Below are 27,090 nucleotides of genomic sequence, written 5' to 3'. Positions count from 1 at the left end.
ACCTCAGTCAAAGTCGGACACTTAACCGACTGAGCCACCCAGGTGCCCCTAGACTCTCAGTTGATGGTGGAAGGCTGCAGATATTTTTGACTATTTTACAAATTTTGTTGAATTTTCATCTGTAAGACATGACTAGATACTTGCCCAAATTGAAGGTGCAATCATCAAGTAGACTAAATGATTGTGCAAGTTCCTTAAAAATTCAAGTTTCAATGATGCTATTGGGGGCTCACAACACAAAAACGCTTACCAGCACACACACACAAGATACTTGTTTTGCTGTTATGCGCACACCAATTCCTAGAAACTCTGACGAATAAAGCTTTACAGTCATTCCTCCCCCATGTCACTCCTTCCCCAGTTCCTACCAAATGTCTCAGTCTTGTTTCCTCTTACTTCCAATAAAGGTTGAAAAATCAGAGTTCATTTTGGGACAACAAAACAAAACAAAACAAAACCAAAAACAAAACAAAAAAACAGTTCTTGAGGTTCTACTTTGAGTCTGGTACCAATATCTGAAGACACAGAGATAAATAATTTGGGATTCCTCCCATCAGTGAGCTTATAGTTGATCCCATAAAACAAATAATGGCCTCACGTTATAGTTATTTGATATCAGATAACATCAAAGGACACGTTGACTCAGCCTGGAGGAGGTGTGGAATGAGGGCATCAGAGAAGGACTGCTGGAGCAGGTGATGTTAGAGCTGAGAGTAGGTCCATCTAGAAATGGATGAAGCTAAAGCTGCCGCAACTCAAAAGTGGGGAAAAACTGGGGCTAGATGAATGCTACCAAACACCCTGACACTGTATTAATGGATTTTAATTGTCCTCAATTACAGGGATGTGGCCGATGTCCTCTATTCTTCTGTTTTAATCTTTATTTTCCGTAGGCTCCATGCCCAATGTGAGTCCCAAACTCACAACTCTGAGGTCAGGAGTCACATGCTTTACCAACTGAGGTGGCCAGGTGACCCGATCTATCCTATTCTTAAAGGACCATGTGAGGGATTCTGATAATAACCCCTTCCCCAAAAGATGAAAATTGGAACTAACACACTGGCAGTGGGTGGAGAGGTAGAGATGGATGAGAGAAATCTATCAAGTAGATTCAGTAAGACCTGCTGACTGATGGGTTCCGCAGACATTAGACGGAAAAAAAAAAGGGCTGGGGATGACTTCAGATTTTCTAATTAAAGTGGTTTTGTGAAAGTCTGGGAGGAAATATTCCAAATGTCTTATGGATTGTGGACATGGGGACTTGAAAATGCTGATGGGGGGTGCCTGGGTGGCTCAGTTGGGTGAGCATCTGACTCTTGATTTTGCCTCAGGTCATGATCCCAGGGTCATGGGATCAAGCCCCCGTGTCAGGCTCTGCATGGAGTATGGAGCGGGCTTGTGATTCTCTCTCTTTGCCCCTCCCCTACTCATGAGTACATGCTCTCTCACTCTCTCCAATTATAAATAAATAAATAAATAAATAAATAAATAAATAAATAAATAAAATGCTGAGACACACATATGTAGTGATGTCAGGTACAGAGGTGGGCACTTAAGGTTGAGCTGGAGAATATTTAGGAGCCAAAGAATAAGTGGTATGTGAAAACACAGCAGATTTATAGAGTTGGTCTCTCTCGCTCTTTCTCAACATAGATTAGGAAGATGAAAGCAAAGAAAAACATAATTATGACCTCTTCTTTCGAAATCTATCCATCCCAGGGAATAAACTTATAACTGGATCTACAGAGTTTAGTCTGAGTTATTTGCCAAGATTCACAAATAATTCTGTTTCAATACAGTTTTCATTTCCTTATTACAGAGCGATCTCACATCTCCATTTGATCTCTAAATATATGAATATCAATAAATCTATATCTATGATGTATAAAATACGTAATAGCAGAAGTTCTGAGCTTTTGATTTCAAAAACAAACACATAATCTGCTAAAAGTGGTATGGTGTTCTACTCAGAAACAGGTCTGTTTGAATAGATACAACAGAAGATTTAAAGCAAACCCTATTAGTAATTGCCATTTCAGATTATCAAGTCAGCCAAGGTCTCAAGCAAAAATGTAAACTAGAAATGGCATATTGATGAAAAGAGGGTGTTGTTATGTTTAAGGGAATTGATTTCTTATTCAATAAGCAGATGAATTAGGAAATTTCTAAAAAAAAAAAACAGAAAGGAAGAAAGAAAGAAAGAAAGAAAGAAAGAAAGAAAGAAAGAAAGAAAGAAAGAAAGGAAATTTCTCATTCATTTTCCATTCCCTCTTAACAGGGGTCACCTACTTCCTTCAGTTTCTGGGCTCTCTGACATCATTCTTCTTGATTATCCATTTTTGTTACAGATGAATAGCTCAATCACCTATGCAGTGGCTAGTGTAAGTGACTGTGGCATTACAAGAACACATTATATAACCAATAGGGACACACGCTTTAAGAAATCATTCTAAAAATTTTCTTTATTTTTTTTAATTTTTTTTTTTTAACATCTATCTATTTTTGAGACAGAGAGAGACAGAGCATGAACGGCGGAGGGTCAGAGAAAGGGAGACACAGAATCTGAAACAGGCTCCAGGCTCTGAGCTGTCAGCACAGAGCCTGACGTGGGGCTCAAACTCACGGACCGCGAGATCATGACCTGAGCCGAAGTCGGCCACTCAACCGACTGAACCAGCCAGGCGCCCCTTCTTTATTTACTTTTGACAGAGTGCAAGCATGAGCTGGGGAGGTACAGAGAGAGACAGGGAGACACAGAATCCAAAGTAGGCTCCAGGCTCCAGGCTCCAAGCACAGAGCCTGATGCGGGGCTCGAACTCACGAACCGTGAGATCATGAACTGGGCAGAAGTCGGATGCCTAACCGACTGAGCCACCCAGGCGCCCCTTTAAGAAATCATTCTAGAGCTGGTTCCAGATTTGCTAGGTCTCTACACATGCTACCTTCCAAGATAATAAGGAGAAAATACTCATCAAAAAGAACCATGTATAGTAAGTGATCTCTTATTTTCAGCTGTCTTTTTCTACCCCTACCATCAACCATCCTCTCCTTGCATGGAGTCTACCCTATAAACTATACTTTATAGTTTTTCAGATCCTACACTAACTCCATTTTCTGTAATTTCTTTATAAGAATGCCTCCTTAAGCCTATTTCTTCATCCTATATCCTTAAATGATACACTCGAGTGGTAGTAAAACTCCTAGTTCTTCAAAACCAATAATAAATAATAGCTAATTTATCTACTGAGTACTTACCATGTGCCAGAAAGTTCTCAGTAGTTTGTTTATGTAGTTATGTAATTATCTCACTTACCCTCACAATTTCTCTATAAGGAAGTTGTATTATTATCTATTTTACAGATAAGGAAACTGAGGCACAGATCAATCAGTTAGGGTCAAGGACAGGAGAGAAACATAAAGCAATGTAGCTTCAGAGACCATACCTCAACTGCCATACATAAAAGTCAGTGTTCTCTTGAGTGTTATGAAGTCAGCAAATTTGGGGAGGCATTTTATATAAAAGGACCCATGGTTGAATGACCTTGGAAATGCTACATACACAGAAATTTATAAAACTTATCAGCAAAGTAAATGGCAGAGAAGGCATGTTGCAAACAAGTTGACTTAATTTTGCTAAATCCTTTGCTTCTCAAACTTTCGATCTTAAAACCTGTTTTCATGTATTTTCTTACACCACCACCCAGAACCAGTATCTGTGGACAAGACTTGGCGAAAGTATTCGGAGATGGTCTCTTACCTGTGGCACTGAGAGATTTGGAGGTTCATGGCTATCCCACAGGACAAATTCAAAAGAGTCTTCAAAGATCTCTCCACCAAAGTGACGATAGTGAATGATGCCATTAAACAGATCCCTCTGAAGGAAGCCAGGGACAGGATAGCCTGTTGGGTCCACAAAATACCACATACTTTTGTAACAATCTTCCAAGTGTTGGGGTATAAAGATATTGGACTTATCTCCAAAGTATTCTCTGCCTAGTATATTGTATGCAGCCAAGGAGTCTTCATCAGATACTTTCATCAAAGCTTATAAATAATAAGCAGAAAATTTTAAGTTGCTACACCTGTCTTACCATACGTAGAAAAATGAGCATTACAAAAATATCTTTAAGACACATAGTCTTAACTAAACTGCTTGTTCCCTCTTTTGTTACTCCTGACTACTTTAAGAAATAGTTATGAAATTATTTTCATAAAGCATAAGCAAACGTCATTCATGAAATTACTTTATAAACAATTTAGCATTAAGCCAAATATTCCTCTTCAAACTTACTTGTTCTTTCATCCTGCTTGGCCGACATAATTTTTCATAATGTAATGGTTACCTTGACACAGAGCTCTGGAATTTTTTACTTGCACGATCTTGGATAGATTAGTTTAACTTTTCTAAGTGTCAGGCTTCCCATCCACAAAATGGGAATGATAATAGTATCTCACCTCATAAACTTGATGTCCACCCTTGCACAAATTCCGACATCAGCGATCATAACTATTCAGAACTTACCTATCAGCCCTGGCCCTGGCTTCTTCATGATCTCTCCGGCCTGAGGGGGTTTTGTGATATTAAAGAAGATGTAGTCATCACTGGAGTCCATATCTGATGCTCTCAGCATGGAACCCTGGATCAGTATGGTCTGTCCCTCCTCCAGTTCAATTACTACATTGTTTATGAGGAACGGGGGACTGTCATCTTTGGGCAAAATGTTGATGGGAAACTTATGGCGGATGCTGTGATGGCCATCGAATATCCTGAAGACCACAAAGTCTTTGGTGGAGTCACTGTCGTCATGATGATAGCGAACAACTCCAGCCTGAAGGTCAGCCACAGTGAAGAGAAATCCTTTCCTCCCTGATGGAGAGAACAGAGATGGGGCTGACTGAATGAGGGGTGCAGAGGGAGCAGCTGCAGCAAAAGCAGCCGTAGAAGAAAGGGCATGAAGGAAATGGGCCAGCTGATACCTGCCTCACCTAGACAAACAATCTTGTTTAGTGGGCTCTGGGCCACCACAGAACTGGTTTTGAATAGGGGCTGTAACACTCACTGGCTGTGTGGACTTGGGCAAGGCACTTAATTCATTTGAGACTCATCTATAAAACAGGGATAATAAGACCCACCTCATATTCCCTAGGAAGGATGAGAGAACGTAAAGAACAGTAAGCTGACAAAAAGTGTTAATTACCATTCAACATGGCAGCACTTCCCTGAGGAGCAGGCTTGAGCCAGGAGCATCAGTACCACTTGTGAAGTCGTTGGAAATGCAAGTTCTCTGGCCCTCCCCCCAGACCCACTGAGTAGAAGTCCTGGAGGTGAGAAGTCCTGGAGGTGAGGTTTTATCAAACCTCCAGGAGAGTCTAACACACGCTAAAGTTCGAGAATCACTGGCTTATTGCCCAAGAGCTACAGCTCTGCTACCAAATGGCCTAGGTATTTGGGTTCAAATTCCAGTTCGGCCACTTTCTAGGTACATACACGAGTCAACTTCTCTAAATTCCAGGTTCCCCATTTGTAAAGTGGGAATAATAATAGTACTACATTTCATAAAGCTGATATAATGTAGAAAGCTTTGTACAGTATCTGGTACAAATCATAAATGCTACGATTTTCTACCTCCTCCGCACTAGAACGTCATTATGGGCTATCACTCTTCTCTTGATTTCCACATTGCTTCACTCTGTATAAGCGATTACGATTCTTGATGGCCGATTTCCCTGTACTCTCCCCACACTATGGTTCTATCAAAGCCCACTGGAATAAGTGATTAAACATTTGTACAATGGACATCACAGTTCACTCGCCCAATAGCCACTTTCTGCTTCTTCGCCAGTACCAGAATCCTAGTGTTATTTGGAATGGTAATATGACCATTTGAAAATACTCAGTTTCCCAGACCCTACTGCATCCAGGGGGTAGTATGTGACTTGGTGGATTTAAGTGGAACCCACTGTATCAGGTTCCTGGGGAAAGTTGTTAAAGAAAACAAATGAAGCGACGTAACTTTTTTCATCATCCCTTCTCTTTCTTCCTTCCCGGGATGCAGACCGGAAGTCTGAAGGTATAGGTGCTATCGTGAGACCACTGTCAGGACAGAATGAGCTGCTGGCATCATGGATCTGGAATGCCTACCTCTGGGCAACTTATCACATGAGGAAAATTACTCTTGAGTTTCTAAGTCACTGTAGTTGGGTTTTCCTTACATGCAGCTGAACATCCCCCTAAGCTGATCTCCTACTCTCCTAGGATGACTTCACTTTTCAGTTCAGAATTCCTAATCACAAATGATAATAAAAAAGAGCTCTCTTTCTGCTTTATAGTTAGGAACACCAAGAGGATAATTGAATTAAATCCTCTGAGCTCATTATACGGAATGGACTATGTTATGTGATAGGAGGATTATTTTTATTAGGGATATTGCCTTGTTAACTACTCCTCTTATAGTTATACTATAATTAACATAATAACATAATTATACTAATAACATAATGATTACCAAGTATTTAAAAAACTAAGGTTTTCTGTTCTTTAATACATTCCTCTGAATCAGAGAAACGAGAGGGAAATATTTTGTCTTCCCACTGGGATAAGCTCATCAGTTAAAGAGTATGTTTAGAAGGAGTCCTACATGGCATGTGAGATTTAAATAATGAGCCAAGCACAAGATGCTGCCTGTGAATTGTCATCCACTGATGGGAGCACCCTAACACAAAAACGAATGGTTTCAAGAACTCCACACTTTCCGGATATGACAATTCGCTTAGAAATGAGGCCCAGGAGGGGCACCTGGGTGGCTCAGTCAGTTAAGTGTCCGGTATTGGTCCAATTCATGATCTCATAGTTCATGGGTTCGAGCCCCACGTTGGGCTCTGGGCTGACGGCTCAGAGCCCGGAGCCTGCTTCGGATTCTGTGTCTCCCTCTCTCTCTGCCCCTCCCTCGCTCACGCTCTGTCTCTCTCCCTGCCTCAAAAATGAAGTAAATAAGTATTTTTTTTTTAACTTTAAAAAAGAAATGAGGCCCAAGAGATGCTATGTGTATCCTGTTAAATATGATCTGCTTTTGGAGAAAAGACTCTTGGGTTCTCTCCTAGGTCAGAGGTTGATCTTTCACCTCTTACTGTAAGCTGTCCATGCTGCAGGCCACCCACGGTGACCAGCTGGACAGCACGGATGTCATCATTGTCAACAATCTGAAACTGTTCCCAAGTGATGGCCCGAGACTGCCCCTCCAGAAGATTCAGACCTACAAGAGAAAACAGGAAAGTGTCCTAGAAAGTTCTATGACGTGCCAACCTCCCCACTTGAAGACCAGATTAATGAATTTTCACTCACAAAACTAGCTGAAAATTGTATCTTTGAAAGCTTTTTAAGAAACTGGAGTTTAGCTTTTATTTTTAGTAACATTTCCGCATCTAATACTATTAACCCCAGTCTGATAACTGGTTCCTTGTGATATATACCAGTTGGAGGCACGGTGGTGCCAGAAAAGAAACCCGTAAGGAAAGAATAGGTGTTATGCTCACAGGGGTCTCTCATTCAAAAATGTCCACAAGGCATTTTTCAAAGGTGACATTCAGATATCTGAAGTGGGCAAGAGAATCAGAAGAGCTTTTCCATATAAGTTATGAGTGCAACAGTAGCCCACAGGACAGAGAATGTAACATGGCTACGTGTGCAAATACAGAGCTACGGTGTTAGGGGAGTGGTTAATGGTCTTGAACATGAAGTGTCTGACACTTCGAAATGAGGGCTGAATTTTATTCCAGGCTCGAGGAAAGAAGGAACTTCTGTAACTAAAGGAACTGAAATAAAACCTTCTCCTTGGACCCAGTATGCTGGAGGAAATCTGGGGAGAGGGGGTTAAGTGCTGCTTAGAGCAGCAAGATACAGATTCGGATGGAACACTCCAGTTAGAAACAGGGAGCTGAGCATCATCAAGCGTTCCCATTACTCAGTGGATCCGAGAGCTGGCAGATTGCCAAGAATCTTGAAAGGGAACAAGCTTTTTAAGGTTTTAAGTTGATAAAACTTAAAGGCGATGTCCTGGCAGACCCACTTACATTTCCCCTTAAACCCGCCCAGCTTCCCCTGCCTCCCTGGCTATGACCGTGTGCCTGCCTTCTCGCCGCAGCAGCCTGTAAAGGTCCCCGCAATTGTAAAGTCCCGGCTGCCACCACTGTCTCATGTTCTGATAAGGCTGGTTACGTCAATCGTCCTCTTGGGCAAGGGCCAGGTTTTGGCATGACCTCCCTTGTGACCGTGGCCGGGTCCTATACCATGGGGCCCTGGAAGTTTGTAGCGGCTACAAAGAAGGACCAGACAGCACATCGTGGACATGTGGGGAGTTGACATCCAGTGAGGCAAACTGACCACAGTGAGACAGGAGATGGGGAGGAGCTGAGAGAGAGACTACTCACCCTTTCCCCAGCCCACCTCTGGCCCTTCCCACACACGGTGCTTCCATCTCCACCTGGAAACACCAGCCTGACTGAACAAACAACTTCACTTTCTGATAAACTCAGTCACCCTCCCTTTTTATTTGTTCCCCCACAACTTCCTTTCCCTGTTATTCCTGTTTTCAGTATAGGGTTAGTGCCTATGATCTGCCTCAGGGGCTGTTTGCTAGGGAACCTGGAATAAGACATACACTATGATGAAAGGATGGATGGATATGATGGATGGATGGATGGAAGAAAGGAAGGAAAGAAGGGAGGGAGGGAGGGAGGAAGAAAGAAAGAAAGAAAGAAAGAAAGAAAGAAAGAAAGAAAGAAAGAAAGAAAGAAAGAAAGAAGGAAAGAAAGGGAAAGAAAAAGAGAGAGGGGGAGGGTAGAAAGGGAGGAGGGGGGAGACGGGGAAGAAAGAAGGGAGGGAAGGAGGGAGGGAGGACAAGCACATATAATCTCTGCGACTCATAAAAGGGTTTTGAAGCCCAGAGTGTGTGCTACACATAGGACAAGGCATCACGGGACACAGAGCAAGCAAGAAGAGAAGTGTATTATAACAAGATATTAACAGTGATTCTGTCTTTGCGGTGGAGTAATGAATGATTTCATTCATTCATTACTATTTCATTCATTCATCCATTATGATTTCATTAATTTCTATCCATTCACTATTATTATTATTATTATTATCCATTAATTCAATTTATTCTGTCTGATACACTTTCCAAGTTTTCAATGATGAACCTATATTAAGCCATAATAAGTAAAATTCCATCTAAAAAAAAGATTCTGATGTCCAAAGTAGCCAAAACCAGATTTGGAGCTCTCTTAACAAGCATGGATTTCACAGATCACACAGACTATGAATAATCTGTGCTCAAGCCATAATCCACTTAGTATATGATTATTATAAAGTTCAGGTTGCCAATTCTTTCTTTTCTTTTATTATCCCTCTAGCAGAGGTAGAGTGGGACATCTCCCAATGTTCTCCATCATGACCCAAACTCACACACATACAAACACATGTGTGTGTGTACCTGCATGCAAAGGCGTGCACACACACACACACACACACACACACACACACACACAGAGTATAAGCCACCACCTGAGGATTTAAATCAGACAGAAATATTTTCCCCTTCACAGAGCCTACCACCACTGCTTATAAGTAGGTCTTGACTGCTATCAATGGAATCAGCGGGAAAGGGGAAAATCTTCATTCACCTTCCACATTTACATCTGATCTAAATATATACCTTGCATCATAAGACCACTCGGAAGTGACCTTCTTTTAAAACAAATAAAGCAGTTTAAGCTCTTATTCTTGTATTATGGCTTCCCTGCATGTCCCCACAACAGGACAATGAATTGGTCTCCATTTTCCTTCCCTTTCTCTGAACGGTTCGAATAAGAGACCTTTTCCGTCTCAGTCCAACTGTAGCTCAAAATCACAAATAGTTACTTTCTTGCCGCATTCAGTTGAAAGGTGTCCTTTTGGCTTATTTCCTACAGAGGAAAAAAAAAACGTGGCTTCACAGCACAGGAGTCCTGGTTTCAAATTTCTCACCCCGCAGGCAGGAAAAACAAAACAAAACAGAAACAACTATCTGATACCGTTAACTTGGCTGGGTTTCGGTTGCCTCATGTGTGAAATGGGAAGAAAACGACCTTTCTTTCCCGACCCATGCACTTTCCTGTCTTCCCTTCAGGGCTGTGCTGCTTAATGCCTTACACTGAACTTCACCTGTGTTCCAGGACACTCGCGGGGCATTCGTATCCGCTGTTCTGATGGAGATGTGGACTGTAATGGGTGCGCTCCTCTCAAAGAAGAAGTCGTAAGCCTCCACCTCCACCTGTAAACAAACAGTTGCATAGGAATCACACGTTGATAATTTACAGCTACAAAATACCATTATTCCCGGGGTATACATCACACCTGGAGGCAAAACAGATATAGGTTCAGCCGTCGCCTGATCTCATTTTTTGACAACCTCATCTCACTTTTTCAGGCTCTAGATCTTGTTCCTCAGTTAACAGTATTTTAAAATTTTCGTCTCCATACAACAAGTTCGTAACCGGAAGTAAGCAGATACGCTGGAGAAGCGTCCCCGCATTTGATCAGGAGACTATGTCAGAGCAGCATGAGAACACTCGAGCTTCTCTCAAAGGCACAGGGTCTAGAGCTGTAGATTTTAAATGAGGGAGACTTTGTTCCCCCAGGGGACATGTGGGAATGTCTGGAGACATTTTTGGGCTCACAAATGTGTGTGTGTGTGATGAGGGGTCCTACCGGCATTCGGTGGACAGAGGCCAGGGATGCTGCCACATACTATCATGCACAGGACAGCCCCCACAACAAAGAATTATCTAGTGCAAAATGTCAGGGGTGCTGCTTTTAAAAGACCCTGGTCTAGAGGCATATATCTCTCCAGACATATTTTTAAATGTCCAGATTTTATTTGCATCCATGAAATCCATAGCTAATAAATGGGGTTATAGGATATGTGTTGAGCCTTATTATGTGTCGTTCATGTATCGCACCAGGGGTTGACAGAAAAGGACAAGGTATAATACAGAAATAGGAGGCACACGCCTATTGTTGAAGAATGTCCATTGACACTGATTGTCCATTTGGTCCATTTGAGAGGATAAATGCTCAAACAGCAACATGTCAGCAACTACCACAGTAACAAAAGGAACAGGTTCAAGGCTGCCAAAATTAACGGACTAAAAGTGGAATTATAAGGGAGGTGGGGATATCTCTTGTAGGTGTAATATAAATGTTTATTAGGTTGAGCCATATGAAATGGTATGTTACATGCTCACTAAGAAACACTCTCCTCAAACGAACACACACTTCATAAAATGAGCTTGAATTTTCATGGCTGAAAGAATGGACCTCCTTGGCATTACAGTCCAGGGAAGGGGCGGTTAGCTCCAGAAGCATTGGCCATGGTTATGCTCTCGGGGGCCCCATCCCAGGTGGCTGAATGACCCCAGGGCTTCCAGCCCACAGGGTCTATAAAGCGCCTCATCTCCACTGAGAAAATTGAGAGTCACCTTCTAACAACAGCAACAGAAACACACATTTGGACAGGTTCTGCTTTAAGATTACATTGTACGATGTCAGAAAACGCATACATGAAGCAGCCAGAGTAGCCATGCTTTGTTTATGAGCTCGAGGTAAAAGCAGACGTCTGATGAGAAATTACTTCATCATACAGAAGGAACGAGAGGTGAGGGCAGCATGAAAAAAACAGCCACCATTTACTCTTAGGAAATGAAGAAAAGAAAAGGACGACGTTTGTAGCCTGAAGTCTTTTGCCTGCCCTGGAGGCTAAATGCAGAAAATGCCTAAATTCAGTGGAGGACAATTTGGAATCTCAGGGCCACTCATTTTCCTTAATAAGCCTGAACTCAAGTCTGTGTCAACCCGCTCATTTAAAATTTCCATCCTGTTTGAATCAACTCACTGGTAGGTCTACAGGTTGGTTAAGCATTATTATTGCAAGACTGTAACCAGCGGCTCTCAACTCCCATCCGAAACCAAACAGGAGGAAAGAGGCTGGAATAGTAGCAGACGGTACTTAGATTAGGCAGAGGACTTCCCTGACAGAAAGTGTTTGACAGGGAAATTAGTCGTCCAGTGAGACTATAAAGTCTTCTATCCTGAGTCAGTGCTATTCATTAAAAGTAAGGATCCCAGTAAAACACTCCCCCCCCCACTCCGAAACAAGAAGGAATAATAGAATGCATTAATGAAAAGATTGTAGACAAAGTCATCTCTAACTCCAATGGTCTCTGTAATGCAGGAAGGCTTTCAAGGATGCCAGCTCAAACTGGTGAGCTCTGGGCCACAAGTGGTCCTCAGAAATATTTTGTAGCTGGCACAATTTTAAAACTTTTAAAACTCTTAGTATTTATTATTTATTTATTTATTTATTTATTTAAATTTTATTTTAATATGTATTATATATTTAAAAATCGAAACACTGAGGGGAGCCTGGTTGGCGTCTCTTGGTTTCAGCTCGGGTCATGATCTCACAGTTCGTGAGTTTGAGCCCTGCATCCGGCTCCGCGCTGGCAGTGCGGATGGGATTCTCTCTGCTTGGGATTCTCTCTCTGCCCCATGCCTGCTCACTCTCTCTGTCTCTCTCTCAAAATAAATACACTTAAAAAATTGAAACATATTTACAAATTTACAGATTTCCAATGTCTCTGCAGGACAAGAGTTATAGCTATCCGGTATGTCTGTTTGCTTGTATTCTTACAGGGCAGCAGTCATTGGAGCCCCGCTGTACCTGTGCCTTCTAAACGGACAGCTCTTTTCAGTCCCTGCAGTGTCCCTCCCCCCCTGTCCCCCCACCCCAGCCGGATTTGCTCTTTGGATCACCTGCCAGGCTCCTCTAGGCATTGAATCTGCCTCCAGATTTACCGTGATGGACTCTCCTCTGAGGCAACGACTGTACAAACTCACCTGAAGGTTAAGGGAAGTGGCCTCTCTGAGAACTCTGTAAATACCAAACAGGCTGGAAGCTTTGTCTCCCTTTCTTCTTACCTCGTAATGTCTCCTCACAGAATGGCTGCTGTTTGGCGGCTGATAGGCTATCTGCATGTCGCTTAGATCTTTCCAGGTGAACGAGGAGACGGGTCTGGTGTGATCCCACAGATGAGTCACATAGCCCTGGGGTGGGGCCTTAGTAACGTTGAACACCAGCAAGGGCTTGGGCGTCTCATCCTCTTCACAGTCCAGAACGGCTGTGGTCAAAGAGGTCAGGATGAACTGATCCACTTCCAGAATGAACATGGCCATGAACGCAGCCCTTGGAATCTGATTAGGAATGCCGGCTCTGATATAGACGGGCAACCACGCACTCTCTGACTTTTGGAGGGGAAAGAAAATATGAGGGAAGAAACAACATAAGTAAAGCTATCACATATCTGGTTCCCAGGATGGTAGACGGAGTGTCCTTTAGTCACCTGAAACCTGGCTGCACATGAGAATCACCGGAGAGTTTTAAACATACACTAAATGCCCAAGACCTATCTCCATGGGTTCTAATTTAGTTGTTCCAAAAAAGGGACAAGAAAACTGGCATTTTTTAAAAAATTTTTGATGTTTATTTATTTTTGAGAGAAAGAGAGAGAGAAAGAGAGAGCACAAGCAGAGTAGGGACAGAGAAAGGGAGATACAGAATCCGAAGCAGGCTGCAGGCTCTGAGCTGTCAGCACAGAGCCCAATGCAGGGCTCAAACCCACGAACTGTGAGATCATGACCTGGGCCGAAGTCGGAAGCTCAACTGACTGAGCCACCCAGATGTCCAGAAAACTGGTATTTTTTTTTAATTTTATTTATTTATTTTTTTAATTTACATCCAAGTTAGTTAGCATCTAGCGCAACAATGATTTCAGGAGTAGATTCTTTCGTGCCCCTTACCCATTTAGCCCATCCCCCCTCCCACAACCCCTCCGGTAACCCTCAGTTTGTTCTCCATATTTATGAGTCTCTTCTGTTTTGTCCCCCTCACTGTTTTTATATTACTTTTGTTTCCCTTCCCTTATGTTCATCTGTCTCTTAAAGTCCTCATATGAGTGAAGTCATATGATATTTGTTTTTCTCTGACTAATTTCACTTAGCATAATACCCTCTAGTTCCATCCACGTAGTTGCAAATGGCAAGATTTCATTCTTTTTGATTGCCGAGTAATACTCCATTGTATAGATATACCACATCTTCTTTATCCATTCATCCACCGATGGACATTTGGGCTCTTTCCATACTTTGGCTATTGTTGACTGTGCTGCTACAAACATGGGGGTGCATGTGTCCGTTTGAAACAGCACATCTGTATCCCGTGAATAAATGCCTAGTAGTGCAATTGCTGGGTCGTAGTGTAGTTCTATTTTTAGTTTTTTGAGGAACCTCTATACTGTTTTCCAGAGTGACTGCACCAGCTTGCATTCTGAAAAAACTGGTATTTTTAAAGCTCTCTGGTGACTCTAACATGTAGCTGGGGTTGAAAAGGGACAATAGTTTTGGCATCAGAAGGAAATGTCCTTTTGATTCTATGTCCAGCACTTACGATTTTAATCAAGCTATTTAATTCCTAGATCTTTCCCCCTCCACCCATTTGTGAAATGGAAATACTGGACCCCCAAATAAGTCACATTCAGTATGCTGAACTCTGGATATTGGACTAGAAGTTGTAATCTGTATGCAACAAAATGCTAAAAATGGAATTCTTTTTGGCTCAGGCTGAACTAAAGTTCCAATGAAAGTGACAACAGATTTCAAAGTGAATGTGATACCAATACTATAGGCAGAATTTAGAAAACAGATTGTCTAGAACCAGTTCCAGACTCTAGAACCCTCTCACTCACTACAAGAACAGAGAAGGGTTGAGAGGGGAAGAGAAAGTTTTCTTCGTAGAGAAGAGTGCATTGTTGTGCTGAGTCACTCCTTTGGTCCCCAACCCCACACGCCTCCATGAAGCGGAAAAGTGGGCAATGCTATATTTGTCTCTGGTATCCAGTGTCCAGAGAGAAGTTTCCTTGAGACCAGCCTTAAAATGTATCTTTTACAGGTAAGAACACAAAGGACTGATGCTCATACAGGAGGAACTAAGTAGCCAGACGCAGAAGAATAATGGTGTCTGTTCTGGGATCTGCCTGTAGTCCTTGTTTGCAGCAGAGAAAAATATCTGAGTGCTCCAGATATGGGCCAAGTGAGACAGAGGATTAGTGTGGGGTCATCCTGGACCCTGACCTTTTGGGTGCTTCTGCGAGAAGGCAAAGAATCCCTGCCACAGGCAGCTGGAGGTGGGAATCATCCTAGGAGCTATGGGAGGACTTGCAAGTGAATACTCAGAAACGCCTCCTCTGGAGATGAGATCCACCAGTAGGAGACGTCCAGGACCGGGGATCCCCAGAGAAAGCAGGAAACTGCCCTGGGGACAAAGAAGCAGCTTGAAACATTTGCCAGACTTAGGGGGCATGAAGTCATATTCTATCAGTGTCTCATTCAACGCTCTCCCCACCACTCCCCAAAAACTGGCCCCCCCAGGTCAGAAGTCCTGAAACTAGCCAGCAAAACTCCTAAGAGAGAAGTACAATAGAGAAAGAGGAGACAATCGCCCCTCTCCCCTCCCGCTGCATGCTTTATGAAGACAAATTAATGATACGCTGAGACATCTCAGGGTTTAGAGTATCTATTTTTCACATGCCGTTAAAAAATAGAGTCATAATTGGAAAATTCAAGAACGGGAAAATCACAACATAAAAGGACTGGTGCTGAACAATAAGACCATCTAAGCCTAGGGTTAAGCCTAAATAAATATGTTATTTTAGACATGTTAACAAAATGGATATAAACATCAAAAAGAGCTTACTTGAAATAAAAGATAGATGATATAAGAAATAACAAATATAATAACTGAATGCTAGAACTAAAATTTTATTTCTTTAAATGTTTACTTATAAATGTTTAAATGTTTATTTTTTTTAAATGTTTATTTTCATCAGAAGAAAAGAGCGAGTGCACAGGAGTGCGTGAGAGCAGAGGAGGGGCAGACAGAGAGAGGAGAGAGACTCCCAAGCAGGCTCCGTGCACTGTGACTGCCGTGCCCAACACAGAACTTGAACCCACGAACCATGAGATCATGACCTGAGCTGAAACCAAGAGTCAGAGGCTCAACTGACTGAGCCACTGAGGAGACCACTAAAGTTTCAGATTGCATAAACAAAGGTGGGGAGATGGGCAATCACTAGGAGAAAGGATAAATAGGACCGATCCTCATCATATACAGGAAGGAGCCAAAAGACTCATTTCATTTTTTGTCTTAAATATTAAAAACTTAAGTTAAACAATGTTTTCAATTTTAGAACTAAATCCCAGTAAAACATAAGGTCAGATAAACGACTTTCAAATAAGTGAAGAAAAAGGCATAGAAAATATAATCTATATTACAAGACAAATTTTTTTTTAGTTAGCAAGAGAACATAAAACAAGATGACAGAAAAAATATATGCCCATTATTATAAAACCATAGCTTATATTCCCATGTTCAAGACAAATATTCTGAAATTAAATAGCTAATTACTTATGCCTTATAGGGGAGGCATTTAGAATAAAATTGCATACAAAGATTAAATTAAAGGGACAATCCAAAGTTACCATGTAAAGAAAAAAGCAGAAGTGGTCATATTACTTTCAAAGAAAGATGAATCAAGGCAAAAGGCATTAAAGAAGGACAGCGTGGGCAGTTGATATTGATAAAATAGACAAGACAAGGATTCTTATAGGAATCATTATATTTAATATTATTCTGGCCAAACCAGTGGAGAACATAGCAAAAATAAGAGGAATAATTACTGAAAAAGAAAGGACAAAATTATCATCATTAGTGAAAGATATAATTATGGTCTTCAAAAGCCCAAAGAATTTAAAAATTCTTGGAATAATTGAATTCAAGAAAGAAGCCAGATAAAAGAAAATTATACCAAAAAATAGCTTTCCTATTTATCATCAGTAACCAATGAGAAGATATAATGGAGGGGAAAGTGCCTATTCATAGTAATTTCCCAAAAGCACACTGCCTTGGACAGGCCTTAATAAGTATGCTCAACTTACACGAAGAAAACTGCAAATTTTACAGAAACACATCAAAGAACATTTGCCTAGATGAAGCGAGATCCCTCATTTCTGCATAAGAAGGCTCAGTACGCTAAATGTTCTAATATTCCAATTACTTCCAAAATAGCATACAGTTTTAATCCAATCCCGATAAAACTACTTAGGGCTTGAGAACTACGTATAGGTGAGAATGGGTTAGGAAACTTTGAAGACAAGTGACAAGGAAGAACTTGCCTGTAAAATACTGAAGTGTATCATTGCCCTTTTATATTTAGAATGAATGCTACTGGCACAAGAATAAGTAGGCAAATCTAAGGAACAAAAGAACTAGCCTTGAAGTCATATACATAATATTTTCTATGCAATAGAAGCAGCATCAAAAATCAATGAGAAACAGGTTAGTTCTTCAATACCAAGTGCTGAAATCTGGGCTACGTGGGAAAAAAAACTGTTCCTGTGTTTCGCAATATTATGGAATTCATTTTGGGTAGATTACAAAAACAAATGTAAACAAGAAATCCTTAAAAATCTAGAAGAAATTATGGGTGAAGAGTCATTTAGTTACTTGATGAGAATGGACTGTACAGGCATAAAAATGATAAAATAACAAGATTTTAAAACTTCAAATATAGTATAAATTCAGTTGCATGAAACAGAATCAACACTGTTGTACCTGTCTCCTTACCATGTGTATAAGTGTGTGTGTGTGTGTGTGTGTATAAAAGGGTTGAAACATAACTCGTTCTGTTTTCTTATTGTGCTTTCTATGAGGTTTTTAAAAATTATTCTCTGCAGTGAGCATATTGTTTTGATATTCATAAAAGAATGTGTTTTGTGACATGCCAAATTGCCTATGGAGTAAGTTAGTTAATAAAACAAGAAGGTCATTTAAAGGGGTAAAATCCCAATCAAACTGATCTGAAAATATAAACAAAGTCCTAACTCAATATAGAGATGTAAAAAAAAAAAAAGAAAAATCAGTCAGGGGAGCCACCTAGGTGGCTTAGTCGGTTAAGTGTCCAACTTCGGCTCAGGTCATGATCTCATGGTCCATGAGTTCAAGCCCCGCATCGGGCTCTGTGCTGACAGCTCAGAGCCTGAGGCCTGCTTTGGATTCTGTGTTTTCCTCTCTTTCTGCCCCTGCCCTGCTGGTTCTCTCTCTCTCTCTCTCTCTCTCTCTCCCTCTCTCTCTCAAAATTAAAGAAATATTTTTTAAAAATTTTTTTAAAGGAAGAAAAATGAGTCAGGAAGAAAAATGGGTCTAATTTTTTTAATGGAGATAAGAAATCAATAGAAGTGAAAGCTTTGTGTCAAAAAGACAAAAAGACATCTACAGATAGGAGGCCTAGCATTTAGTCTTGGCTCAGTCATACAGCCACATATGTATGGACAAGGCATGCAATTTCTCTGGCCACCACCCTACAACAAGGGGTTAGGCTACACCAGTCATTTCCAAACGTAGCTGATGACCCATTTTTTCCTGGGTAGCTTCTTTAACTGGCAAAACATGCATGGTGCTTACTATGTGCCAGGTGCTTTGTAAGTATCATCTTGTTTATTTCTCTCGCTTACTCTCAGAAGTAGGTTCTCTCAGGTTTTAAAACCTGAGGTATAAAATCCGAAGTCAGATAGCTAGTTAAATAGACATTTGAACCCAGGCAAACTGGGCCCAGTGTTCATGCTTTTCGCTACCATGAGGCTCAGAAATCTATCCTTTAAGATTCTCCAAGTTATTTACCTAATCAATTTGACCAGACCGTCTATCTCAATTCTAAAATTCTATGATCTTACTTTATTATTTTCTTATCATTTCTTGTCTTACCAATTCCTTGGCGGGGGCGGGGGGATAATAATGTTCAATATCTGAGTTTCTTAGGAGGAATCCTAATGAGAAGTCAAAGTCTGAAAGATGGAGGTCTTTCATGAATGCTACCGTGGATCATCTTACGTCAGCATGAAGTCTGAGCTGTTTTAGCTGGTGCACAGTTGCTCAGCTACCCAAATAAACCAATTCTAGAGTATATGAATCAGTGGAGTAGCATGTTAAATATTTCATATAAATTGATTTCATCTTCTACCTTCATGTCAGTGTGAGGTCAATAGAAGGGAAGGGCGGGACATTTAAAAGAGATTGAACGATGGAGGAGGCTTCGGGGGACTGCCTGTCTCTTTGATGACCTAGTCCTCCATCTAAAAGTCTGGAAGAATGAAAAGGATATAATCCACTATACTCGTAAAAATGGGACTAGGTTTCCCCTTCTTCCTAGTTTCCCATGGACTTACCTAGTGGATGTGTGCGCCCCCTCATTTCCTCTAATGGGGGAAAAGAGGTTCTATAAAAGAAGGGGGAAATGAAACCTCAAAGAGAGGGTGCTACAAAAGATCAAATGACAAGCTGAAGAATACTGAAGGGGGAGGAGGAAGAAGAAGGGTAGCATGTAACTGGCCCCAGTCCTTCCTCCATTGCCTTAGTGGTGGCAGAGTTAGAAGAGAGTCGGGGAGGAGAAATTATAGACTGACAGTCTGCACAAAGGCTCCATCCAATTTTAAGCACTCACTGGCAGAACAAGCCTGCAGTTCTTTTTTTTTTTTAATTTTTTTAAACTTTATTTATTTTTGAGAGAGAGAGAGAGAGAGAGACAGAATGTGAGTAGGGGAGACACAGAGAGAGAGACACACAGAATCCGAAGCAGGCTCCAGGCTCTGAGCTGTCGGCACAGAGTCTGACACGGGGCTTGAACCCCCGAACCGCGAGATCATGACCTGAGCCGAAGTCGGCCGCTTAACCGACTGAGCCACCCGGGCGCCCCAACAAGCCTGCAGTTCTCATGCGTTACTGGGCGGTCCCACCCGCAATGGCCCAGGAGCTGTCTGTCCCGGCATGGCAGTCAGCACGAGCAGCTCCACGGAGGTGGCTCTCTTGCTGCGGTGGGGGACAGACACAGAACCCCGAACTCTACCTTGTATACGATTTTACTCCTGCCATCTGTGAGGTCCAGCCGGATGGAGATGTAATCAATGTTGGGAGAAGGGGGGTCCGTGTGTTGGTAACGAAGCCCCATCAGCAGGAACTCCTCACAGCTCACTTTGATACTTCCTGCTTTCTTCAGGCCCAGGCTACAGCTTCCACCTGGACACTTCAGGTCTGTTCCCAGTTCTAGAATGGACAGAACTGAATTAAGAGAGTCACTTGAGCATGACTGTGAAATGTAAAAAACTAACCCTCCCTCCCATGGATACTTATTCCCTCTCACTGCCTCACGAACACCCTCATACACCCTCTAGTCATTCACGGAGAGGGCTGGCATTGTTCTAGAACCCTGTTGTTTCTTTTACTGAAAAGAATAGTTGACCAGTTGTCTCCTGAGATCCTTGCCCACCAAAAGTCACACTGAGAGAAAAAAAAATCATAAAATGCATGTTCTGGTGCTTGAATATCCTTGACAGATAGGCCTCTGGGTCACGACTGCCTCCCATCGTCCAGCACAGGCCTTCCTTCACTGCATCCGCTTCCATGGCTTCTTCATGTGGTCTCTCTGAGGCTGTTCTACTCGCTGAAATTCTCTCCCTGCTGTGCTCGTCACACCCTCAAGTCCAGACACCCTTCCAGGTCCGCTTAGTCCTTTTCTTAACCCCCCTTTAAATACTCTGTAACCACCTCAACCAACCTGATCTCTCCCACTAAAAACCATAATCATCTTTGCCATAGTCTCTCTGTCTCTGCCCGGCTTCATAGTTCACTCTTGTGGGGTAAATGACACACATAGGCCACTCACTTTTCCAGTGGCCTTCTGTACATTCCCCTGACGTACAAAATGAGTATTCTATCTTAACCAGATGGTTGTGAACCCTAAACAAGAGCACTTCGTGTGCTAGCCTGCCTTTAGCTGTAAATTGAGGCCCAAATTCAAGGCATTACTGTGATTATCCCTTCTATTTCTTGGCCTTCCCATAATGCCTAGAATACTATTGTGCATATAGGAGGTGCCCAAAATATACTGATGAAATGAATAACAGAAGGAACATTGTCCATCAACTCTTCCTGATTTAAACCATGGCTACCGCTATGCTCTACATCAGACTTATTCATAATCAAACAGTGTTTAATAAATACACCAACTACTCTCACGACCCGTGCCATTGCTACCATGAATAATAACAGCTGACAATTACGGAGCACTTGCTATGAGCCAGACATGGTGTGAACCACACTTTGTGCACGGGACCTCATGTACTCCAGCTTTCCACAACCCTGTGAGGCAGGTACTCTCCTTACTCCTTTTACAGAGGCTTGACGCAGTTAAGTAACTTACCTAAAATCACCCAGGAAAGAAATAGCAGAGGCAGTTTTCAAACCCAGGTCGTATGGATCCCCAAGTGCGTACTCTTCCCCACTAACTGACATGTTTCAACCAGCAGCACGTTCTTAGATCAAGTCCAACTTTTTGTCCCAGTGGAAAATGACTATTTCCAGATACATCAGTTCTCGTAACATTCAGATAAGTATTCAAACATACATACGAGATTCAGGGAAAAAACTGTGCGGCTGATCTCCACGAGGTTTTTCTGGCCGAGGCTCCAGCAGGACCACCTGACCGTGGGCTGGCAGCCGGCTTCCCACAGGATCCAGCCTGACTGTGCACTCCAGGCCGGCCGCCCCCTCGTAGTCAAATCTGAGCACGTTCTTATCAATGGCTCGGGACAGGCCATAGAATTCGGACACCTCCAGTACGTTGTTACTCATACGGATGATGTTACAGTCTGGTTCCAGGAGATAGACCCGCAGGATAAAGGTTTCCATGAAGGTATCCGTCTCAGTAAATCTGTGGAGAGAACGGAGCAAAGGCAATATGTACTGGTGCTCAGATACTTCTGGTATCTGTGAACTGACTTGCTTTGAAGCTTAAAGATTGCCTTTATAAGAGTTTGGATTTCTACTCCCAATCTCTGTCCTTGTCCGTTCATCTCCTTAGCTTGGTGTCGACTCCCTTTCCCACCATCTCCATCCCCAGGATCTTTCTTTCAACACCTTCTCTCAAACCCGTCATCCGTACTGATATGTAATGACTTCTGGGAGCTCAGAATCTCACTCCCAGCACATGTATCATTTAAGAGTATCAAGCTCGTGCAGTTTATGGACCGAATTGTGATTCAGGAGTGAAAGGGTGAGGAGTTTCTGCAGCATCAACATCTTCTTGCTCTTCAGAAACCCACAAGAGGCACTGTCAATTCCATTTACAGGTGAGAACAGCGAGGCACAAAGGCCACGTAGCTTGCCAAAGGGGCCGAAGAGGAGGTGAGGAGGGAACAAGCATGTTCTCTGATTTTTCTGCCTCCACCTCCTCTGAATATTCTATTTCGAATGTCCTCGAGACCAAGAAGAGCAGCTCCTCTGCCTCAGCCCTTCTCTGGCCCTGCTCCTGCACCCTCTGCGCCCCTTGGAAACTCCAGGAGTGGGAGCAGTCAGAACTCATCAGCTTCTCCAGCCCTTCCAGGCAAGCTGTCCGAAGTTCGTTTTCTAACTCTGCAGTCGTAGAAAGATCAAACCACCACCCAGTGTGCTGGTTATAAGGAGTCCTCGGGTATTGTTTCTTTTTTTGAGCACAGCATTTTGTTCCAGCCTCTCTTTCAAGACTTGTTTTGCATTACAAGTACCTGCCCTTATTTTGGGTCAGCCTCGGAGCACGCAAAGTCCATGTATCCTCACCTTCGGGTTTCCTATGCCCAGCGTAGGGCCGTGAGCTATAGCAGGTGATCATAAGTGTCTATAGGATGATTCACTGTTCCAGCGTCCTCTACAAAACGCTTTGTGTTACGGTAGTACTTCAGGGAAATACACACTAGGATATTTTAGCCAAATATTCGTAACAGCAACAAAAATAAGTAAAAAACTATCTAAAAGCCTATCCCATCTACTGAATTGTCAGTCACCTCTATGAAGTGAGTAATACCATAACCATGAGCTTCCTTTTTAAATTAATTTTTTACTGAGCTATAATTCATATACCCTCAAATGCAGCTTTTTAAAGTATGCAGCTCAGTGGTTATTAGTATATTCACAAGGTTGTGCAACCATCACAACTATCTAATCCCAGACCGTTTTTATCACGCCAAAAAGAAATTCATAGCCATTAACAGTCACTCCCCATGTGCCCTTCCCCCGCCCCTGGCGACCACTAATCTTTCTGTGTTTTTGGATTTGTGTTTTCTGGACGCTGCATATAAATGAAAAGGTATGTGACCTTTCGTGTCTGGCTTCTTTCATTGAGCATGATGGGTTCAAGGTCCATCCATGCTGTAGCCTGAATCAGATCGTCATTCCGTTGCATGGCTGAATACCATTCCAGTGTCTGGATATGCCACATTCGGCTTATACATTCATCAGTTAGGATTTCAACTTTTCAGATATCACGAATAATGCTACAGTGAAGATTTGTGGACAAGTGAAAATATAGGTTTTTATTCCTCTCATTGTACATTTAGGAGTAGAACCACTGGGTCACATGGTCACTCTGCACTTAACTTTATCATTGATTTTCTTAACACTTCTATCATTTAGTGTGTTTAAAATTAGAAGCTACTGTACTACTTATGAACTAAGCGGCTGATAATCAGAATGAAGAATACCATTCAGCTTTGGAATATATTTTCCTACTTCTCATTAGGAATCTGTATTTTGCAATTTTCACTTCCTGTCAGAAGTAAGAAGGTGGATCACCGGAGGTGATCCCCTGAAGGGAAGCAGGACAGAAATTTGCTACAGAAAAGCCGCCAGGAAGATGATACAAATCAAGGTAATTGAAAGTCAGCTATAATTCTTGCCTCATCTACTTAGGTCCTCAATTTCTACTGATGACTGTCTTCTTTGGAATCTAGTAACTAGCCCCATGACAATATCTATCTATAGAAATAAAGCCTTAAGAAGTACACAGAATGGTTATGTGTGCTGCTTACCTGTAAAGTCTAAGCTTCACTGTGTCTTCGTCAAGAATCGGGCAACCATTGTGAATATACTTTACTTCATTAGGAAGGAAATGGCAGTCAAAGACCTAGTTCGTGTGAAAAAATGGATAAATATTTGTGAAAAAAAATGGTACAAGATTTGATTTTTCTGGCAGTGGAATACTGCCTGGGGAAATTATGGCCTGTGAGTGGGGTGTGCACATGTGTGTGTGTGTGTGTGTGCGTGCGTGTGTGTGCACGTTGTAACCACCACCACCCAGTGTGCCCCTCTACCCGCCCCTGTGCCCACTCACCATCCTGCTTTCATACAGATGTGTCTTATTTTGAGAATATCGAAATTATGAAAATCTAAGCAGATCAAGCAGATATATTAAGAAGTAATTATCTCTTGATACAATGATTTTTATAGCCTATAATACACTTAACATATGGTTCCATTTGGGGTGCCTGGGTGGCCCAGTTGAGTGTCTGACTCTTGGTTTCGGCTCAGATCATGATCTCCCGGTTGGCGAGTCCCGGCCCTGCGTCAGGCTCCGCGCTGACAGTCCAGAGCCTGCTTGGGATTCTCTTTCTCTTCTCTCTCTGTCCCTCCCCTGCCCGTCCTCCCTCTGTCTCTCTCGAAATAAAGAAATAAGCTTTAAAAAAATTTAAATATGATTCCATTTATCAAAATATTATACACCCACAATGTTCAGGGGTTCATAACAATTGAGTTAGAGAGGTCTACCTGGGTGTATGCATGAAAAGGCATGCGTTACCCCTCAAACACACTGTATTATAAATATTATGCAGGTTTTCTTTTCCTTTCATTTCTTTCTTTTCCAGAGAGCACTTTCATATTCAAAATTGGAACCACTGACTATGGACAGCGTTGGGGTTGATCGGGGCCAAACACAACCCACACGTGTTTCTCATACACTTGCAAAAGGCTGTGTTATTGGTTACATAATAGCGGAAATGGTTGATGAGACACAGAGCAAACTAAAGGTAATTTCTTGTATGAAATAAAATTATCATTAACTGTATCACCTCACTCAGAACCATTAAGGAAATTGCTCACTGTTGTGTTTGGGGAAACCTAATTTTTAAAAGAAGAATTTTCTATCCCCATCACACCATGACTCTTGCTCTGCCCAATCTCATTTGGTAGAGGATTAAGAAATACCCTTGAGGCATTCGCACACCATCACTGTTGAGTTCACGGTGTTTAGCTCATACTTTGTCACAGGCTCAATCATTTACAGACATCATCCTCCCTGAGAAGACTTTATTACTAATACCAATGATCTTCTTTTCCCACAGACATCATTGGTTCCTCTTTTTAACTGACAACAAGGAGATAAAGGAAAGACCTTCCCCATATCATTGACAAATAGTCATGGTGATAAAGGGACAATCTGCTTTGTTAAAAGAAACATCTGTTTTATGTTTCGTAATATGTTTTCCTTTTATAAAAGGCGACAACCATAATTGTCCATAAATTTACCAACTAAAACAAAGGAGAGCTAAATCCTTTTCTAATTACTGTCTAGCCTTGGTTTGTTCCACATCAACTGCTTTTCAATTACAATTTATAATTAAGTTGTCACACATTCCTAACTCATTACTCACTTTAATGACAGTAAACTGGTTTAAACTAGAGATGTTCTCTTACTGCTGTATTTCCTAGTCAAAAAAGCAAGCTCAGCTCTACACTGAGGTGCTTTCCACCCAGGAAATTTCTTGCTTTGAAACAGGTGTGAGAAGTGCTGTGCGTGAGGCAGTCTCATCCTAAAACATGAGGAAAACATATTGCCACCGACCTTATCTAATTGACTATATCAAGAGGGTTATCTAAACAGAAGGTACTAGCATGCGCCAGTTGAAATCCCTTTCCAAATATCCAATAGGAAAATGAACCTGTTGGTCCTAAGACAAACTTCAGTAATGAAATGAAAACACTAATTGAACAGATGTTAAACAAAACATTTTCTCTGCAAATCAAATAAAACCGTTCATTACACAGTGGGGTGTTGTTAATACAGTCATCTTGCTAGAAATGGGTTCACATAAGCCTTGCTTTCGACTTACTGGTAAGTGCTATTAAAGAATAATGTTTAGGCTTTGTGTGTGTGCACACGCATTTGGCTATGCTTAATTTCAAAAACGCCGTAAGAAATAAATCCCTGGGGAGGGCTGCACTGAAAATAAGCACACATTCCAAAAAAAAAAAAAAAAAAAGCCAGACTTTACTTAGGAATCTGGTTTCTGTTGAAAGTATCATCACAAACGGGGAAGATCACCTGGCAATTTGAGAAACAAAGTTTTCTGGATATATAGGTTTCCTTATGGTACAAAATTCTAATATTTGGCAGAAATATAATCAAGTTCCACAGTTCAATGGCCTCTTTTTTCACACAATAAATTTTAGAAGCTGTAAGTCACACATTTTCTGTAGACCATTTAAATCCATTTGAGACACCAGGTTTACCCACGGAAATGCACTCACGGAACATTTTCTTACACTAAGCCACAGCACACGAGGGGACAACCTGGGACTTTTCAGAGCCCCGTCCCCAGCCTACCCATCCAGACTTGCCTCAACCAGGCAGGCATGTTGTTTCTGCTCCATATTCTTCCTAGTAACTGGATTTTTGCCTTAAAATCTGAGAATGTTTGGAATGGAGATGACTTGGAGAACTATTCCGATCCTTATGAGAAAACAAGCGTTTCACCTAGTTGTAGTAACTTAGATCCCCTTTTGCCCTCTGGTATCGCAGAGCCGGCCAAACAGTGAAGACCATTAAAATGGCACCAAAAATAAATAATGGAGACAGTTTCGTTACTTTCAGAGAAAGTACTATATGTGTGTGTGTATAAGTCACAGGCTATTTGGGACTGGGAGAGGATATGTCTCAGAGACTGGCTTAAGTAACAGTATATTCTCCCCAAATTGCCATGCTTGGGGCCAGAGCTGAATACAGATGGACCACAGGTTGCCCCAGTGGGCACCAGGAAGAATTGTTTTCTCTTCCCCCACAAGATATTCAGCCTCACTT

The 27,090-nt window shown here is 41.9% G+C and overlaps 1 protein-coding gene across 4 annotated transcripts in view; it reads right to left on the bottom strand.

Moving 5' to 3' along the window:
- Window positions 1-27,090, bottom strand: part of FREM1 (FRAS1 related extracellular matrix 1) — a 309,646-nt gene that overhangs the window by 105,926 nt on the left and 176,630 nt on the right. For all 4 annotated transcript variants that reach the window (XR_008291182.1, XR_008291181.1, XR_008291183.1 and 1 more), the window contains 8 exons: window positions 24,044-24,138; window positions 21,611-21,912; window positions 20,050-20,246; window positions 13,016-13,339; window positions 10,202-10,310; window positions 7,122-7,253; window positions 4,523-4,867; window positions 3,758-3,900 (listed from right to left, as the gene is read on the bottom strand). Coding sequence is in view for 1 of the 4 variants with exons in the window: in XM_053205086.1 (XP_053061061.1) it covers window positions 3,758-3,900; window positions 4,523-4,867; window positions 7,122-7,253; window positions 10,202-10,310; window positions 13,016-13,339; window positions 20,050-20,246; window positions 21,611-21,912; window positions 24,044-24,138 (1,647 nt within the window). In the remaining 3 variants the exon portion in view is untranslated. The remainder of the gene's footprint in view (window positions 1-3,757; window positions 3,901-4,522; window positions 4,868-7,121; window positions 7,254-10,201; window positions 10,311-13,015; window positions 13,340-20,049; window positions 20,247-21,610; window positions 21,913-24,043; window positions 24,139-27,090) is intronic.

The sequence above is a fragment of the Acinonyx jubatus genome, chromosome D4, assembly GCF_027475565.1.
Source record: "Acinonyx jubatus isolate Ajub_Pintada_27869175 chromosome D4, VMU_Ajub_asm_v1.0, whole genome shotgun sequence".
Taxonomy (NCBI): domain Eukaryota; kingdom Metazoa; phylum Chordata; class Mammalia; order Carnivora; family Felidae; genus Acinonyx; species Acinonyx jubatus.
This window is presented reverse-complemented; position numbering and strand designations above follow the sequence as displayed.